At 37.6% G+C, this 21,151-nt stretch overlaps 1 protein-coding gene across 3 annotated transcripts in view; it reads right to left on the reverse strand.

Annotated features, from left to right (window-relative positions):
• Positions 1-2,911: 2,911 nt before the first annotated feature.
• LOC108248177 (cytochrome b561) overlaps positions 2,912-21,151 on the reverse strand; it is a 20,891-nt gene continuing 2,651 nt past the window's right edge. For all 3 annotated transcript variants that reach the window (XM_017436783.3, XM_017436782.3, XM_025010732.2), the window contains 5 exons: positions 16,632-16,839; positions 5,601-5,699; positions 5,386-5,489; positions 4,793-4,950; positions 2,912-3,104 (listed from right to left, as the gene is read on the reverse strand). In XM_017436783.3, the coding sequence (XP_017292272.1) occupies positions 2,912-3,104; positions 4,793-4,950; positions 5,386-5,489; positions 5,601-5,699; positions 16,632-16,836 (759 nt within the window). In that variant the 5' untranslated portion in view covers positions 16,837-16,839. The remainder of the gene's footprint in view (positions 3,105-4,792; positions 4,951-5,385; positions 5,490-5,600; positions 5,700-16,631; positions 16,840-21,151) is intronic.

Raw genomic sequence — 21,151 nt, forward strand, 5'->3', positions numbered from 1 at the left:
CCCAAAATACAACATAACTTCACAAGTTTATAGTCCCACATGGAGCCAAATCCTTCAGGGTTTGAGTTTGAAACATCAGAACTTTTGGTGATTCTGAGATTTAACAGAATTACACAATTTCCTTTAACAGACATTCGGTATGTATGGCACTAAACAGCTTCCATGAACTACACAGATTTGTTATTTGATCAAATATCAAAACTAAATCATTAAACAGATAAAACTATGTTGTGATTGTTAAACTGTGGAAGAGATTAAACAATATATGCTGGACAAACTTTTATTTTAATAGAATTTATATGCTATTTTCTTAAAGTGCCCAAATCTTCTTATATTCTGTCATAAAAAAGGCTGTGTTGTCAATTTTCAGCTAAATCAAATACAGTTCGTACAGTAGATTTTCTTCATAAAATTCTTATGAAGTTGTGAAGAAAAAGTATTTTCCCTGTTGTGGATAGCTCTTTGAAATTTCAGTTTGAAGGGGAAAAAAAATATTCTATTGGGACTGATGAGCCAACAGCTAGTCTGAATGCAACTAAGACCAAAGTGGATCACTCCTGTGTTAAAGCATCTTCACTCTTCAGAATATCACAGTTCATGCAAAATATTATTTATACTTTTACACTGCCATCAGTTCTGCATTACTTGTGATTTTAGAAGAAATATGATACTTCTACAGGAAGTGCTCAACACTGCACCAGAAGTGTTTCTTTTATTTTCTGTTGTTTGTTTTGGTTTTTCAGATTGGAGCTGTTTTATGAAAAGAGCAAACAAGACTGTCAGAAGTAGGGATACAGAGGGTGCTGCATGTCCATCACTGGGTCACATGGAGACAATTTTGCTGTTGTTGAATTTTGTAAAACTGGCATAGAAACTACTACTGTTACTGGTGAATATCTGTATAAATTTTACAACCATCTAAAACCCACAAAGAGAGGGAGGATTAAAATTAAATCATAATTTCAATTTTTAAGGATCCAATATATACAGCACATCAACATATTCTGAAATAGACAACATGCACTGTGTGTGTGCATTTCACTGCATATACTTAGTTTTATGATATTCCTCATATGGGGATTCATACAAATCTCACAGCAATCCCCATCTGAGGAAAGTTACCACGGCTACACCAGCAATCCACTTTGGTCTTTGCTACTTCCAGAAAAGCAATTAGCTTATCAGTCCTGTCAGAATTAAACTATTTCTCCAAACTGAGGTCATTCAATTAGCTATTTACATCAGGTAAGATATTAATTATTTATAATTTTGTTTTTTACAGAACCCCTGTTCAAAATAGCCAGAATGTCCCTTTAAGAACTTCATTACTATGAAGCATCCTTCATCTTTTTAATTTTGTATGTTGCTTAATTTCAGGAAAAAAGTGAAACATGTAGAAAAGTATAACTTATAACCGACCTGAAGCAGAATTCTCTGTGATCGACTTATGTTAATTTAAAGGCAAATGCCGTCACCTTTACCTCCAATATCACAGCAACACCAACTGAATCTCCACTCAACCTATTCAGCTGCAATTTACAGTAAACAACTTATCTGTTTCAAGGAAAAGACACCCCTATATTTACCTCTGAGGAAAACTACTGCCTTTGTTTTACTGAAAATGTAAATGTGGTGAAAACTGCACTCTGAAAAGCAAAGGATAGTTTAAAAAGTCAAGCAGTGGTGACTAAAAAAAGTCCTTCTTTTCTTTAATTACTTATTTTTGGTTTGTGTTTTGTTTGTTTATTAAACTGGCTATAAATGTTCAATCAAAGGAAATAAAAAAAAGACCAGTGTTGTTTGCACATGGTAAACATCTTGGATCTGGAGAGAAAACAAAGGGGAAAAAAACCTGATAAAAGTAATTTGAACAAAAGTGGGTATGAGGAGGTCATTTCAATTTTACTTAAATTACTGAAGTCTTTTAGCATCAACATAATATATGCTTTTAGGTAAGAATAAAACTTGCAAGAATAAATAGCATTTCTGGTAGATTGAAGTACTAAATGGTTGGAATTTTATCCGCAAATATAATAATTATTAATAATAATAATAACTGTATTATATTATTATTATTATTATTGTGACATGCCGGAGCAGTGGTTAGAGGCCACAGCATCCCCTCCTGCCTGGGGCCTTTCTGGGTTTTCTTCGGGTACTCCAGTTTTCTTCCACAGACCAGAAACATCCATGTTAGGTTAATTGGTAACTTTCAATTGTCCCTAGGTGTTAATGAGAAAATGAATGGTTGTTTGTCTCATTTGTCTCTAACTGTCCCTGTGATGGACTGGAGACCTGTCCAGGGTGTCCCCCACCTCTCAATGACTGTTGGAGATAGACACCAGCTACCAGTAACCCAGAAAGAAAAAAGTGGGTAAACAAAATAGAAGGATAGAAGATAGATGGATAAATGTTGCCTACTGTAGAAAAGGAAAAAAAGAACAGAACAGTAATACTTTTGCTCGTGTCTGTGTTTGTGTGGCTGTCTCTTAGCAAAATATCTCATAAACCACTTGACAGATTTTAATGAAACCTACAGAAAGTAATCATTATATGTACATCAACAACTGGTTACATTAGTAAACAATATTGGCCATAATTCAGTCAATTCTACAGATACTGTCCTTAAATTTGGTGTGGTAGTAACACAAACTCTGAGTTGGACATCTCACAATGACACATGAGAGCACATATAAGATTATTTTCATGATTTGACCAAAATAGCGATATCTGTCTTTTCTCAACATGATCTTAGTTTAAAACTTTAGGCCTTTAATTATTATTATTGTTATAGTTCCATGTTCTTAAAATCAAAGTTTACATTAAACTCTCTTATGGCCACTTCATTGTATCTGAATATGTCAGAATCAGTCTGCTGGATCTGCAGGACGCCATTTGGATCCAGGTGAGTTCAGGGTGAACCTGGTGACCCCCCCTCTGTTAGGGTTTTAAAATGGACGGACAGGGACTCCTCCTCTGGGTTTGGTGGGCGTCTGTATTCCTCCCTGGTGATCAGGTAACCCAGCACCCCCCCATAGAACACCAACAGTATCCCCAAGACGTTGGCCAGCACGCCTTCAGGGGCGAACTGGGAGTAGGCTGACCTGGGAAATAAGAAGGAAATAAACATGGATTCAGGAAGCAGTGTTATATCATTGTAGTGATGATCTCACTACAATGTTAAAAGTTCAGCCAGAACCTAAATGGTCTTTGCAGGGTCTTAGCTGGATCTTCAGTCACGTATTAAGAACATAATGGGCTTCTCATTACGTGTGATAGGTCCATGACAGTTCAGAGCACGTACAGAACTTTCTGTAGAGAGGTTGTGGTGGCAACACATTGGGGTCCTGAGTTGAGTGTGGGAGAAGCAGCAGCAGTGTATCCATAACAAGGGGTCAATATGCAACAGTATAGTTTGGTTGTTAAATTTGAAGCAGGGCTACCCAGGTTGACCATTTCATTTGGCTACAACACTATCATGCCATTAAATTTTGATCAGCAAAATTAAAAAAAAACAGCTAGCATTTTTGTTTGTGTGTAAACAGAAAGGAGCAATAAAATAAGATATTTGAGGCATTTGTTCAGCCACAAAACATTTAAAGTGGGGCAGCTACTTTATTCCTTTGTTATGTATATGTATATAAGCCTTTACTACATCAAAAATAATGTTTTGTGAAAACCAGAGGTTACTTATATACTTTTATTAAAGTAGGATTTAACTAATCTTTAAATAACTTTGAACCACATTCATTTTTTTTCACTAAAGTTATAGATTTACCAGCAGCTGCTACTGGTTAAACCATCCTAAAAGATGTTAGTTAATGCTATGTAATGATTTAATTACTTTACTGTTCCTAAAACTAATGACCAACAACCAAAACAGCAAAAAAAGAAGAGGACATTCATCTAATCTGATGAATCCATATTCATTAAAGTTGGTCTATATAACACTTGAGAACAATGATTGGCAGTGACATTAAATAATTAGTTGTCTGACAGGCCATAATATTTAGACACTTAAAAGGTTCATGGAAATGCTGCAGTTTTATTTGAAGTGGTTTTCTTAGCAAACGCAGTGGCTAATTACCAGGATGTGTTGCTTCCCTCTCATGGTAAACATCTATATTTCGTTTGGCCAAGACTTAAATTACCAACAGATTTACTGCTTCCTTAAAGTAAGGATCCTCCTCTCTGTGCATACAGTAGACAGCATATATCACAGTCTTTAGATTCCCAGCATTCATCCACCTGTGCTCCTTAAGTTAACAAATCACTGTTCCTCCAGACCGATGCTTCATCTGATCCCCTAAATTGGACCCAATTAAAATCAGCGTAGAATGAGCAACAACTTTGTGTTTTCAACCAAAATCCTGTGGGTAAAATAGTTCATAAGAATTGGCTGTAGTTTACAATTGGTGACACTGATGCTGAGTACCGACAGGCTTATGTGAAGTGGCTGTGCGCTATGAAAAAGGAAAGTTCAGAATCACTGGTATTGAGGACTGGAAAATATGGGCCCACTTCAAGAACTGAACTCAACTCATCTCTTATTGTCATACGCACAGTAAGGTAAACATATTTCCCTATGCAATGATATTCTTTCTTTGCTGCCCGCACTGAATGTTACACAATGTAAAATCAACATATAAAATAAGTAAATAAACAAGATCATCATTGGATCCTCTAATTAGGTCATGTTTGAACTAATCCTAACCCTCATTTCCAACTAAAACTAAACAAGTACCCTCAGCCACATAATGGGAAAAAAAGGTCCACAGTGGGACAGACATACGTAATGCTGAAGAGAAGCTTCTCTGTGATGCCCAGAAGGCTGGTTCCAATGGCCATGACCAGCAGAGTCAAGCCACAGAACACATGGACAGGGAGGTACATAGATCGTAACCATGACGACATACCAGGAACCAGGAAGAACAGCAAACCAATCACCCACTTGGGAGGAATGGGATGAGAAGAAGGTTAGTGTTCTTATCCAGTTGAAGCTGTACTGTGCACATATGTTATACAGCAACTTAAAAATGTCTTCATACGCCTTGAACCTTTCTACATTTGTCACGTTACAACCACAGACTTCAAAGTATTTTACTGGGGTTTTATGTGACAGGCCGACACAAAGTAGCACACAATTGTTCAGTGGAAGGAAAATTATAGATGTTTTCAAAATGTTTTACAAATAAAACTCAGATCTTTTTTTTTTTTATTTGAGAACCATGAGTCATTTTTCTCCCACTTCATACTTGTGGGCTACTTTGTGTTGATCCATCACATAAAATGTTGGTAAAATACATTGAAGTTTGTGGCTGTAATGTGATAAAATGTGGAAAATGTCAAGGAGTATAAATATTTTTTAAGGCACTTTAATTGTACCTGTACACAGAACAGAACCAAGGTGGCCATGCCGCACCAGCTGTGCAGAGAATACATGTCAGGGATCTTGGCTGCTCTGTGGAAGTCAAACACAGCTACAATCCCTACAAAACAAGCAAACAAACACATCAGAGGACATCTTCAGGATTTAGATGTATCACTTGATCATTTTTTTTTTACTCTGGAATGAAACCTTTACATGAACTTTGTCTCACCTACGATGCTGATGATGAGGGCAAGGAGATGAATGATGCCATGTAGCAGCTTCACGTTCCTCTTTGCTTCATTACGAAACACTCTGTAGACCAGGATGGCTAGCGAGAAACACATTATCCAGTCACATTACCAGTCAAAAGCTAGGCAAACACACTGTTTTTTTATTTCATTATTGTTTTCTTCATGTAGAATCGAGACAAAAAACACAGAAAATTTCTGCAGGAGTGTTGAAGCGTACCAATGCAGCTTCTGCCTGAAATATCCATTAACTTTCTTCACTAAGGACCAATAGTAGTTTTGGACTTCCTTTGTGACCATCTAAAATGACAAAACACCTACCTTTTTATGTATAAACTGTAGAAGAAGAGTAAAGATTGTGGTAACAAAAACAATTTGTTTACCAAAATGATGAAAACAGGCAGCTCAAACGGTAGAGTGTGTGACATCATCACACTCTATAGCCAGTATCTCACTGGGCTGCGACTGTTGGAGACCATTTAACGACTCATATTGTGAGTAAATAGACAAATTTCATTTGCAATCTCATTGAATTCTGAGTGTTCCCAACCAAGCAACTGGCAAGCTGTGCTGCCGTTCTTTGAGCAGCCAGTTAAAAAAAAAAAATCACAGCCTGTTTTTGTGTGCAGAGCTAGCAGAACTCTATTCTTGGCTGTGAACATCATTTCATTGCTCACCTCTGCTTACATTACCGTACCTTGGCCGGCTATGAACCCATCTTGGTCGCCGCCCCTATAATCTGGATTTAATTTCCTGGAGTATGCTTTAGAATTGAAGATTTGGATAACTTTTGTAATAATTATTCTTAATCACTGGTGTGGTTTTTAGATCTGGATATTTAGGGCTGCAGCTTTGTATGCTGATGTAGATTCTCAGCCATCCAGAATAAGGTAAATTCAAAAAAGGTTAAAAAACAAAACCAACTGGACTTCTATTCTGTAGCTGAAGACGTTTCGCTGTGGAGTTCAAGCTTTTAAAGCTGAGACGTTTCAGAAAACCTCTAGGATGTCAAATTTCCTAACTTTTTCCCAGTTGAGTTCTTATAAACCTCTACAAACTGGCAGAATGAGTACCTTCTGTTTGACTCTAACCACCTACTAGAACACAAACTTTCTGTCATCAGAACTTTACAGCATCGGGCTGAATACATCCCCACGAAGACAGAAGGGAAGAAAAAGGAACAAAAACATATCAAAAAAGCTCTCCAAACGTGGCTATCCTAACTGAGCTTTTGTCAAGTCAGCAAGAAAATCTACAAAACACACCACTGAACAGAATAAAGAGTAAAACAAACACAAAAACATTTTCATTGCTTATGTTGCTGGAGTATCTGAGACACTCAGAAGGAATTTTTCCAAACACAACATCCTGGTACATTTCAAACCCAACAGGACTTTCAGACACAGGCAACAACAAAACACCCAAACACAAACTGAGCAGTGTGGTGTCTAATGCACAATGAGGAATGTCCTTGAACTCCACACTCCCTGAAGTGATTAAGCTCCTTAGATGAGAAGCAAAACATCTTCAGCGACAGAATAGATGTCCAGTTGTTTTTGTTTTTTAACCTTTTATTTGGATGTAGCCTGGATGTTTTCTATCAGAGGAGAGCTCTGAGAGCATGGGTCCAAATACAGCTCTAGTGCTCTAGAATTATAGAAACTAAATTAAGACGAGTTCCAGACGCCTGCAACGACTCTGCAACTATTCTGAGAAAACAATTGTTGCACAAATTTTTTGAATATGTTGACAATTCAGGTGAACCTCTGCAAAGCTTTGAGACATTTTGGAGATTCCTTCACAAAGGCTGAAGGTCACAGCCCAGGGACATACTGGCTTTAGTTGAACACTTTGTTTCCAAAAATCATCAACTGTGATTATGTAAAAAAAACAAAAACATAAAGATACCAAAATGTCAGCTCAGTCATGTAAAAGTTGTGCACTGATGTAAGTGCCAAGTATAAACAGCACCGCGCGCTTAGGTCCGCGTGCTGTGCGTATTGCCCTGCGTGACTCTAATGAGCCCTGAGCCTGAGCCTCCTTCAGCTACCGCTGGAGTTAGCACGTCGTCGGAGCCGCAGCAATAAACATCGAACAAGCGAGTTTAACCAAAAATGGTTAGTTGAGCTGAAATTCAGCGGGTGGCTTTACAAAACCGAATACGATAAGCATGTTTTGTACTTAGTGAAAATATTTATTTCAACCTGGAGAGACTCACGACAAAGAGAAGCTGCAATTAAATGGTTTTATTTGACATGAATGACATGAGATTTTTGGCGCTCGGACCCCGGTGGAAGACGCGAGTGCCGACAATAGCAATGCGCTTCAATGAGAAGCTCAGGTTGAGCATTAGAGGCGTCTTCCCTGGGCCGGACACTGGTGGTGGAGGTTGAAGAGGGGAAGGAAGCTTGCGGGAGCTGGGAAACTAGGAGTGGAGGTGGGCTGAAGTTCGGCTGGTGAACGGATGAGGCCATGATGGAGGTCCTTTTAAACGAAGGCTTGCTCGCTGATTGGATAAGCTGGAGGCACGGTCGGACACTGATGGGCTGAGATGGAGGCGTGGGCTGATGCTGATAGGCTGGAGTGGAGGTGCTCGACGCAGTGATTAGATGCAGGTGAGGCTAAAGCAGGTCTTACACTCTGAATTTACGCCTAGGCTTCATATGGAACAAGTTAATTTATCCTTGTTTAACAGTAAAATGATGCTATTAAATTCAGCATTAGATATGCTTTGTTTTGTTACATGTAATGATCCAACATGCAGCCTGCGCCACAAAAAGCACAGTACAGTACAGCATCTCTCTCTGTTGTTCAGAGTTCTCTGTTGTTATTCATTGGTCTTGACGTGAGACCTGTGTTAATGCTTTGTTTGCACTTTTTCATTTGTGTTAATTCAATTTATTTGTAAATGTGACTTAAATTAGGATTCAAATTAGGTGCAATTAATTAGTATTTATTTCAATTGTATTTTTGTTTAAAAAAGAATTTCAAAAGTGCCTTTTTGTAAAACTGTAGTTGTGTAAATGTTTGCCACAAATATCTTTCAATATCACATAATAAATAGCCATATTTTCAACTTTCCTGTCAACTTTAATCTCTCTTTTTTTTTTAAATCACGGTTGGCTGGTCAACGGCCACCTATCATCAGGCTTAGCCTCTTTTCTGTAACCCTAACCCTGTATACTGCTCCTAAAAGTCACAGCACATTATTCCTGATCGAGCCATGTGTTTAGATGTATTTGCTGTTTGAAATTTTCCAAAACTGTTGGAGAAGTAACAAGAAATAACAGCTGCTTGAGTGCTTATCCATTAGCTATCTTAATGAAAGCTCTTGGGGGGATTAATGAAGCATCTTTCTATTCTACTCTAGACAGTTCCCCAAAACCTCTTTCAAATGAACAACTTTACTTTTGAAACAAAAAGTAGAAGAAAAAAAGAATCTTCTCTGCTAGTCTCAGGAGTTTAGCTTAAATGAGAAGATGCTGATGAGGACAGAAAAACACCACATTGTCAGATGTAACCACATTAGTTTGGACATCTGTTTGTGCCTGTGTGAGGAAACCACCCCTGGGTGTTTTCATCTCCCATCAGGCTCTGTACTAGGGCCTCATTTAACATTTAGCTGACCTTTTCTTTATTGACCTAATACAATTTAACACTGGACCAGTTGAGCTAATGTGATTCTTCTCGTTAGCAGAAGTCCCTGGGGCTGTAGGACGGAGGACATCATCAGAGACAGCAGCATTTTGGCCCATCATTCTGTCAGATAGTGGAGGTTTATAACTCAACTGGGCAAAAGTTTAGAAATTTGACATCCCAGAGGTTTTGTGAAAAACTACCTGACTACAGAAACAGAAGATGTTTAAATCAAATCTTGTGTGTGGAGTTTTTTTAATGAGGATGCTTGAACCAGGTTACTTGAAGTATTCCTGTTTGATTGTATGACGCTAACTTAAGATATCCTCACAAATGTTTTAGTTTGTACAAGGATTAGGTTAGCTGTAAAAAGCTGTTAAAAGTCCCATCTGAGGGCAGACAAAGCCTAATGTAACAGCTGTTGTTGAAAAAATTAAAAAGCACAGAACATGGTTCCATCAGGAAGAGGGAGGACAAAATATAATAGAATAAATAGAACAGAACTTCTAAAACAGTGAGACAGAATTTAGCAACATTTGTTAATTCAGCAGTCAAAGTGCCTGCAACATCCATATACAAATAAAAATAAAATAAATATATAAAAATAGAATGCAATTCCCTACATTTTTACAGCTTGCACTGAGACAGCATGTTCAGATAATTTTCTAACAGATCCATTAACTTATGTTATTTACCCTGTCAGCCTTTTATTAAAATAAACAACATAACAAGAAAAGCAACAAACTAAAAGCAATTTGTTGCCTGAATACAAATATTCATGTGTTAGTGTTCATTAAATGAATCCCTAGACCAGTTTTAGTTAACCTACACATTTAATCAGTCAGCTATGATCTGCAGAGCTTTTATATTTCCATTACTGCAGCAGAGCCTCCTCCACCACACTCCTGCTCCACCCTATTCTCTTTTCTTCTGTCATCCTGGATAATTAAATTCTACTGAACTAAAACAGGAACTTATTACCCACTGCCGAAGAAGGCGGCAGACAATAATCCTTTTACAAACACACACACACACACACACACACATATTTCATGTTTTTTCCTCTTCTTGATCTAAAAAAAAGCAATCGTAACTGACAACAACAGCTAGATTTCTTTTTTATCGTTTCTTAATGCCAGAAGGATGGAATTTTGAAAAATTATAGTTTTGTGGAATGTCTGTGATTTATTTTTTATACGAAATTAAACAATTGCAAGAACTCAGAGAGTGGTGATTCCATCATGTTTGTCAGTGGTTGTAGAACATTTGGACAAACAACTCCTTTGTGTCCTGTTAACATCCAACCTGCTGGGTCTGGGTTGGACTAATGGACATCTGATCTTTGTTAGGTTAATGCAACAAGTCAGCAACACAGTAGCTTGAGGCAAAGACACAAATCCACTATTTGAACCACAGACACACAATGAAACAAATGCAGAATCAATTTTCTTCCTGTTTTATTCATTTTTTTACATTAATGCCTAACATGATTTATTGTAACCATGACTACATACTGACTGAAAGATATGAATGTCAGATAAGTGTCAGACAAAAGACATTTCTTACAAGCGTGTATTAATTTTCTGCAGCATGAGTTTGAAGTCACTACGGATATTTTTTGTGCCTCAAGTTGAGCACATGGTGAGCCTGATGCGCATGCATATTCAGCTGAACAATGAGTCATGTGTGCACTCAACTTTCACATATACTCGCTCAACCTGTGTCACACACATGCTCACCTCTGCCTGTTTGCTTGCTCAAGGTGGCACAAAGTATGGCAGGCTGTTTTACCAAATAATCAAATCACACTCCCTTCACTATTTACTATTTTAGATATTAATAATAGCATTGCTCCCAGTCACAATAACATTCTTAATAGTCAGAATTGAAATTAAAGGTATTCCCATTCACATTAATCAGTCCCCCCAGGATTTTTTTGTGATTGTTGCGGGCTAAAATGCCTGATTTCGCGGGGCATTTTCCTAAAAGTTGGGATGAAAAGTTGCGATTTTTTTTTTTACTAAAATCAATACAAAAAAACATAAATTTTAATATATAAACCAAAAATACTTACTAGTTTTCTAAGATAATTGCCAACAAACACTGACATTATCAAAAGGTGCTTTATTTGAGCTTATAAACTGACATTCATGACCATTTCTGGACTGTCCCTCGTCTGCAGCTCTCCTCATTTGTTTTGCAGACACAAAGTGTTTGTCGATGCATTTATGTTCGATGATTACACTGCAGGACGTGCAAAAAAGCTTCCCCCCACTCTCATGCAGCTGGGTAGGAAACTGGTTTGTGACCACAATAAAGTTAGTTTTAAGTTGGTTATTGGATATTCGCGCTCCGCGGAGTTAGCGGCGTCTAGCTCACAGCTGACCCGAAACAGGAACACTAATGTCGGCCAGCTGTTCTCTGCCGGCCCCTTCTCTCACACGCGGTGGTTCACTTTAGGACGGCTGGCCGACATTCGGGTCAGCCGTGAGCTAGACGCCGCTAACTCAGCGGAGCGCGAAAATCCAATATCCAACTTAAAACTAACTTCAATGCGGTGTTTTGCGCGGTCCCTTACTGAAATCTTTGTGGGCAAATGTGAAGCATTAGCGCACATTTTGGCTTTGGTCGCTGCTCCTGCATGCTCCCGGCATTCTGATGTTAACAGGATGTGACGTCACATCTCTTCTTCGTGAGTTATTTGAGGTTATTTTGGATAAAGTTGCGGGAAAGTTGCTGTGTTTTGGACAAAGTTGCAAAAAACTCAAGATCCACAATTCCAACTGTACTAGTATAATCTAGTATAATATAAATAGAAATGTCTTTTTCAAGTAACTGATTTTACATGTAATGAACAGTCTGAATATATATATATATAAGTTGACTTTTCTTAGCTTTTTAAATAACTTTTCTTTTGGGATATCACAAACTCAGCTTGTTATATTAGCATGATAATCTGGTAAACAACATTTTGTGATATCTAAAGTAAAGTTTATGACTAATGACAGTGGAACTGCAGAAATAATCTAAAATGTGAATTTATCCCAATAAGAATTCTGTTTCATTTTGACTAGGAAAATATCTGTACTACAAGGTCAACCACTTTAACCTTTTAAAGATTTATAGATATTAAAAACTTATTTTTTACAAGTACAATTGCTATTATCTTAAATTTTAATATGTACTTGCAAGAATTATCTTAAATTTTAATATGTACTTGCAAGAATATGAATGTAAACATCTTTCATTTCAATTCTGACTAGTAAGAATGTTACTGTCACAAGGAGAAATCCTGTTTAAATTTCAATATTAAACAGAGATAGGAGTGGGGATTTGATTATATGAGAGAACAGCTTGCCATACTTTGTGCCAACTTGAGAGAGAAGGCAGAGTTGAGCGTGTGCGTGACACAGGATGAGGTCTGTGAAAGTTGAGCACACGCTCAACACATTATTGTTTGCTCAGCTTAAAATGCACATGCACATCGGCCTCAGTACATGCTCAACTGGATGGAATAAAAACTACTCCACACTTTACTGCCTAATCAGCTGGTTGGTCCAACACTTTGAACCAGAATACTGAACGGACAGTTGTAAATTTAACCACTTTAGATGTCCTGACATTTCCTTTGGTTTTATACTGCAATAAGGACTATATTTGCAATCCCCTATATTTGTATTTACTGTGTTTGAGTGTGTCATTGTTCAATTAAAAGATTGTTTTCCTCCTACAGGTCTTTTGATGTTTAGATGGTTTCAGGGTTCTGACCTGAAGAGCATTGGCTGATGTTTGGCTCCCTTGTAACAAAACATCTGGCTGGTTTTAAAAGACTTTCAGTTGGCAGACTTGATCCCAAACCCTGGTTTTAGAATAAGCTTGACGATTTTGGGACAATTTACCGTAGATTTTGTGTATAACTATAAATAGCTGAAACACTTTTCCATATGAATCACTGATGCTGTACGAGTAATTGCTATTTTTTTTATGATCTTGGAGTTAAGTTTAGTGTCTTTTAGTTTATTATTTTCAGTTAGAGTTTAAGCAGCACTTTGTTAATAAAAAATATTGATTTCTGTTTCCTGTCTAACCCTGGTTTAACCGCAACTCTTTTAGTTCACCCTTTGAGTTTATTATAAATAAATGACTCACTCTGTTTGGCAGGCAGGCAGGTGTTTTCCTGCCTTTGATTTGGGAACTGGGACAGGACTTCCTCTTTTCCAACTTATGGAACAGTCCTACACCCCAGGGCATCACGTGGGGGCTTGTCCGGGATCTGAACCTCTTACACCCTGAATAATAAAATTGTGTGAAATGTGTTTTGAATAGTTGGAGATATCAAAGACCCATTTTGTGAAACTCTAATTTTCAGAATTATTGCAGCTCCATTTTATTTATTTGTCATATTGGAGTTTGCACTTGAAGCCCAATATCTTGGACTTCATTTACAAGTCTTGGTTTTCCTTTTATTTTGTGATGTACGGTAAATCCCAAAATTGAGCAATAAAAAGAAAAAAATAATTAAAACAATATAATAGATTATGATTTTTAGAAGAAAATTAGTTGTTTAGATTAATCAATTAGTAAATAAACTAGTGAAAAGAATAACTGAAAAAAAAACCCAACAACAACAACCTTTCCTACCTTTTGTTTGGGATCTTATCAGGCCCTTGGTAACAGTGCAAATGAAGGAAAGTGTGTTTTAGCTCCGTTCAAGCCTGGTACAGCTTGCCAATAAATGATAAATGTTGTGAGTTATTTACAGTGCCTAAATAATAATACTATATCTCTCCCCCATCTCACCTGCTCACATGTGTCTTAGTGGTCTGTCTCACTATTCTCCTTCTTCACGGTCACTCAGTTTGTGAGGACTGCCTGTTCTTGGTAGATTTACACGTCCCATGTTTGGATTTAAAAGAACTCTTGGAGATGTTTAGGGCCTTGGAAATCCTTTTGTTTTCATCCCGAGTTGTGATTTATAACAATCTTTTCTCTGAGTTGAATAAGGACAATCACTTAAAAGGGGGTAAATATTTATGCAATCCCTTATTTTATTTTACATATTTTTTATTTAATTGACACTACTTTGTAGAATATTGATTTTACTTTGACATTCAAGGTTTTTCAAAAACCCTTTTGTAAAAATGCCAATTTATTTTGACCATGATTGATTTATGACAGCAATAAAAGCATAAAACATCTAAGAGGATACTTTTTATGGGTACTGTATAAAAAAAACAAGGACCCAGTGACTAAAAGCTGAGAAATTTATTTGGACAATCATAATTATGGTTTGAACAGTGTTGGATCTGGCTCTTTCTCAAAGAGTAGCAACAGACACATTTATATTTTTCCATTTATCTCAAAGGCAATGCAAGACATGTCTTACCAGACATCTGCACATATCAGCATGTTTCTTTTCATAATTCTTAAGGTGATGTAATTCCACAGTGCACAAAACATGGATGAAAATGTAGAACTGGACTTTAAAGAACAGAATTTATTGTAAACCCCAAGATGTTGTGTAGTTTGGTCTTAATGTCTTGAATGTGATCTAAAAAAATCTGGGTTGCACTAAACAATCTGTTTTTCACAATTTAGAATGATGTTCATAATAAAAGAGGAACAGAATCAGATAGTCATCAGACGGTATGTGGGGTGTGGTGTTGGGTGGGGTTTGGAAGAACAGTTTTTCGGTAAATTTTGTCGGCACATGAGTTACTGAAGCAACAGACAAACAAGGGACAAAGACTCAAACAGAGTCACATCAAAACAAAAAAGGAAGACCCCTAGTGTGAGCAACCACTTTAGCTAAACTTTTCCACATGAAAACATGTCAGCAGATTCAAGACTTGTGTTTATTCAAGGAACAGTCTAATCATTTTTGAAGTGATGTTCTGCCTAATAGTTATCAATAGTTAGTACATTATCAGCCGGGACATCAGCCATAGAGCACAGAGGATGGCGAAAAGGGCATAAGTCTTTGTCCAAGCTACGCTAATAGCTATCCAAACAAGGGCCTGTTAGCAGCCCAGTACTGTCAGCATAAACACAGTCTATGTAAGTTTTTGCACAAATATATTTACGTAGTAACATGGTCGTTGTTTGGTTGACAAAACAGAATCAAACTAAACAAACTGTCATGCAAATGTGTAGAGATTTCATAATAGCCTTTTTAACATTTTTTCACACTGATGTGTCATTTTTGAGAAAAATTTGTTTCATAACCCTGAAAAATAATTTTAAAAATCAGGCCCTTGTTTGATTAGCCATTAACCTATCCTGGATGAAGACTTCTGCCCTTTGCTCCATTGTCCTTGCTCTATGCCTGACGAAATAACTGATAAGGTACTAACTATTGATAATTATTTGACAGAACATTACTTCAAAAATGACCAGACTATCCATTTAAAGACTTTATAGTTGTATGTGGGGAATAAGATATTGCTCTAAAAAATTAATCTAGCTTTCCATGTTTTAAAAAAATAAATTCAAAAGCTCTGCTGTTATAACAGCTTAAAACTGTGCACTTGTTTCTGGATATAAAAAAAAACCATGGTTACAAAAGAAATCCTGATTGAGTTAGTAACTCAAATGCACTATTACAATGCAATTGTATTACATTATAGAAATATGAAATACAAAGTGAATATTAAGTTCATTTGTGAAGAACTTTTATTTTACAAAAAGACCAGAATGTTGGTTTTATTTATAAAAGACTAACAGGCAGATTTTAAAGTACTTTACTAAAACACTGAATTTTCTGCTGAAAATATTAAGGCTGGTAGTAATTTTGTTCAAATTTGTCAATATATATTTAAAAAACAAACAAACATTGAAATCCTAATAATTCTATATAGAGAAATACATTTTTTAAGTGGAAAAACTGAATAAATTAAAAAACATGAAATTCAGAAAACTACATATTGAAAAAATAAATTAATTTTGGGAAAAAATATGAATAAAATGCATTTTGTATGGCTCTACAGTAAGACTCCAAACAGGTTTCTCTTGGTCAGTGTGACTAATCATCACTCATAATCATTTTATAATGTTTGAATGTTTTTCTACAATGCCCTGAGACAACTTTTGCTGTGACTTGGCGCTTTTTAAATAAGCAGAATTGCATCGTGACGCTGCAGTTACATTTGCAATTTTTGACCTCAACACCATTCACTCATCAGCCCTGTCAGAATTAAATTCTTTTTCTCTAAACTGAGGTTGCTCAAAAAGCTATCCACAACAGGTAAAATATTTTTTTTTCATGACTTTTATTCAGAAACCAACATCAGTATGACTGAACCTTTGCTTTAACGGACAGTCAGAGTAAGATTTTGCGTGTCTCCACTGATAGTATTGCAAAATGGGTATTGACTCACCGTCACCTTGCAGGAAGATCAGCCCCAGAACCATGCACAGAGGATGCAAGTTAAACTCCTGAGCTGAGCCGTCCCAGGCAAAACCCCCTCGGTAGTGACCCATCCACACCCCAGTTAGCACCACCGACACCAAACCAAGCACCTGCGATGTTCCCACCAGCCCCACAAACACAGAGCCACTGTGACGAGGTCCTAAATCATCCATAGTCTGAGAGCCAGAAACAGAAAAACACAACAGTACAAAATGTGTTACAGAACAGAACTAGAAAGAAAGGAAGAACAAACAAAAAAAAATTGTCATCACATATTTTTGCTGGAGTATCTGAGAGACTCAGAAGGTTCTTCTCCAAACACAGGATCCTGGTACATTTAAAACCTAACAGGACTCTCAGACAGGCTGGTTCATCCTAAGGACAAAAACACCCAAACACAAACTGATCAGTGTGGTGTCTGATGTTCAGTGCAGCTAGGAATGTTCAGATCTTTATATTGGAGAAACTAAGCAGACTTCACAGATACATGGCTCAACACAGGAGGATGTTGGCTGTCGGAGGATAATATAGCAGTGCACAACAAAACACCATAATGGAGACCTGCACAACGTGGATCTCCAATCTTGTACAATCTTTGTAAAAAAAAAAAGGTCTTGGTGGCACCTACTCCACAAAATACTGCACCAGTCTGCCTGTAGACTTTGAAATCCAAAAAATGCAAGTGTATTCACAAGGATGAACAAAATTCAGTCAAATGGCTGGACCCTCTGTTGTTTGCAGTGCAGGAGGTTTCCCAGACCACAACAGGAGTTTCTCCCTTTGAGATGTTGTTCATCAGGAAACCGCAAGGTGTCTTGGTCCTTATTAAATAAAACCGGGAGGATTTCCCAAGTCCACGTAAAAACAAAATTCAATACGTTTTGGACCTGACAGCAAAATTCAATTTACTTGGGCAATTATCACAGGAGAATTTGCTCCAGGACCAATAGCGTCAATAATACCTGTATAACACAGGGGCACAGTTGAGACAATTTTCACCAGGAGACAAGGTGCTTGTATTGCTTCCATCTTCTAATTCCAAATTACTTGCCAAGTGGCAAGGATCCTTCGTAATCACATAGCAGGTAGAAGATGCAATTTGTTGTGGGTTCTGACAGGGCTGGGGCAACACAGATTTTTACCACTTCAGCCTCCTTTTAGTGTATTCCTTTGTGTTAGCCATCTCTCATTTCTCAGTAGATGTTTGCCAGTTGCAAAAGTGTTTTGCAGATGTGTTCTTCCCACTGCCAGGATGCACAAATCTTACACACCATCGTGTAGAGACACTCCTGGGTGTGACAGTACGTTCACGGCCCTATAGGTTGCTAAAACAGAAATTAAAAGAAGTCAAATCTATGCTGGAAATAAGAGTAATAGAAGAGTCCCACAGTTCCCCATTGTTCTGATTGGAAAGAAATGTGGGTCTATATAGTTCTGTGTGGATTATAGAAAAATTAATGAGGTCTCATGTTTTGGTCCTTATCTGATAAATTAGATCAAAAAAACTCTTGGACCGGCTTGGCACAGTTTGTTTTTTCATGACACTGGCAGATATCCTTCTTTCTATGGGAAAAAAGCGCATTCTCCACTCTGTACGATTTGAACCGATTTGTGACACTTTTGTTCAACTTGTTCTGTGCCCCAGCTACTTTCCAGGCCTCATAAATTGGGTGCTGTGTCCTCAGGTCGCATATGCTGTTGCCTACCTGGATGATTTGATCACACATAGTAACATCTGGGCGGAGCATGTGCAGCAGGTGGCCACGATACTAAAGTCACTGTGGCAGGCACGGCTCATTGCAAGCATAAAAGAAATGAGCAGTTGGATAGAGGGAGAGGTCTCTTTAATGTTAGAAAAATAACAGTTCGAATGTCATGTTTACAGAAACATCAGCAGCCCTGCTGTCACACTGATATCACAGCCTACTGTGTGTGTATCTGCATACAGAGAGGGTAACTGACATCCTATTGCAAAAACATTTTCGGTTACACTTTAACTCCCAGGTGTGAACAGTATTAGTCAGATATGACAACTTGTAGTTGAATCACTCAAGATGGATCGTCAACACCAGGTGTGAACAGCCTCTTTGTGTCTGCAAAAGTTGTAGTGCAGTGAAATACTCGCTTTAGTGACACTAATGCAGTTTTAAAAGTGGGGGTGATAGAAAGCTCAGCCAATCAAAATACATTTACATGTGGACAAACCACACCCCTACTATCCCTTCTTCAGTCTCTTTTAAGCAAAGAAAGCACCTTATCAGGTCTTAAAAAGACCAGATAAACATTGTTGTAAGGACTGTGAACAGCCACAGTGTGAAAATAAAATAGGGTGGACTGATTGTAGAACTGTTAAGTGGTCCCCTGTGGTCTGAAAGCATCATAATGTTGCTGAACCTTAACCAACCCCACTGAAGCAACTCTAGAGTTGACACCTTCGAGAAAAAAAAGGTGTCCTTACTCCATGTTATTTTCCTATTGGAGTCGTTATTGCCTATTGGACTATATCTTGACTTTTCTGAAACAGAGTAACACTGTTTCCAGAATAATAAAAACTGAATTTTGGTGCAGCAGAACTGTCATGTAGAATACATCTGATTATATTCTGATGTCAGGTCAAACTGAAACTGCCCTACTTCAGTGATACAGCCCCAGCTATCACATGTCTCTGATAAGAATATTATAAAAGCTTTATCTCATTATCTTAAGGCAGACATACCCTGATTTTCTGCTCATTTCTATATAAAGCCCAATGCGCTGGGTCCTCTCTCATTCTTCCTGCTGCACCATTCACATCTTCAAGACATGTCTTGCCATGGATATTAAGAAGTTATTCACTGCATTAGTTGGCATTAAATAACTTGTCACACACAGTATGTGCTTAGTAAATGCTAGCAAGTAAAAACAAAAATGCTACAATTCAATCAGTTGTACAAATACTGAGCTAAAAATTTGGAGTGGTGGTATGCAAGATTGATTCACAACACATTATCTGAGCTCTAACAGATAATAATCTTTGGATGTAGCCCTACAACTGATTTAACTTTCAGAGTTAGCCCAATACAAGATGAAGGGTAGAGCCAACAGACTTTAGAAAACAAAAAAGTGGTTATAACTCAGCCAGTTTTACAGAAATTGCGGAAAAATTTAGTCTGGTAGTAGCTGAGAGTCATTCACAACACATACTTCAAGTGCTATTGATTGTATGAGATCAATGGATGTACATCTACTAACGTTTGGAATCAATACAAGTTTTCATACAATAGTGCAAAAACAAGTGGCAATTCATACAAAAATACAGTTCTAGCTCTCTAGATTTATGGAAGCTAAACTGAGAAGGGTTCAAACAAGTTTGAGACACCCATGATGACTGCAGTTCCAGCATGAGGTCTCTTCAGGTTTATCCCAGTGATCTTGGTCCATCTAACTTGGACTTTTTGTCCATTCTTCATGTTTAAACTGCTGCAGCTCCTTCAGGTTGGATGGGTGCTGCTTGTGTCCAACAGTCTTTAAATCAGATCAGAGATTCTCAGTCGGACTGAGGTCTCAGCTTTGACTGGGCCATTCCAGGACCTTAAACTGGCTGTCCTTAAACCAGTGGAGTGTTGCTTCAGCAGAGTGTTTAGGGTCTTTGTCCTGCTGGAAGGTGGACTTTTGTCCAAGTCTCAGATCTGGAAGATTGCAACAAATTCCTCTCAAGAATTTTTCTATATTTTTTTTTATGGGTTTAGGGTTTTTGGATATTTTTTTATAACCCAACCCTGATCTGTACTTTACTATGACATTGACTCTGACCTGTAAGGAGAGCTCCTTGGGCTCCACATTCTCTTCCTTGGTGGTATCCCTTACTTCTTAAAGGCATTGAAATGGTGTTGATTCTTGTTACAACTAGTGTGTAAATACTGTGTTATACTATCAGACTGATCACAGACAGGTGGATTTTAATGGGTTAATTTTGTGGCTTCTGAGAGTAATAGTTGGGGCTACAAAGGAAAGGAGATTGGTGCATATACACACCACTTTTCAGTTTTTTTATTTTATTATTATTATTATTTAAAACAAAATTTTCCCTGTCTTAACTTCATTAAGCTTAGGTATTTGGAGTGTTACTGTTTTAAATCTGATTAAAAATCCAATTAAATTGCAGGTTGTACATCCAAAAAAATTACTCACACATACATACATGGGGAGGGGAGGGATTTGCCATGTCCTAGATGACAGAATATACACCAGCATACAGGCTGTAAGGTAGCTTTTCTCAACGGGGGCGGTACCGCCCCCTGGGGGGCGTTGAGAGGATGACGGGGGGCGCTGGCAGCAATATTTTCAAAAAGGGGGCGCTGATATTCTTTTGGGGGGCGTTTGCTTGAAGGTAAAGTTTACACAAAAGATTCACAACAATATCAGTTTAAACTTTGAACTACTTGCAAAAATATTGTGGCCTAAAATATTCAAACCGTTACAGAACTGCAGCTGTAGCGATGGTGTTTC

This window comes from Kryptolebias marmoratus, linkage group LG12, assembly GCF_001649575.2.
Source record: "Kryptolebias marmoratus isolate JLee-2015 linkage group LG12, ASM164957v2, whole genome shotgun sequence".
NCBI lineage: Eukaryota > Metazoa > Chordata > Actinopteri > Cyprinodontiformes > Rivulidae > Kryptolebias > Kryptolebias marmoratus.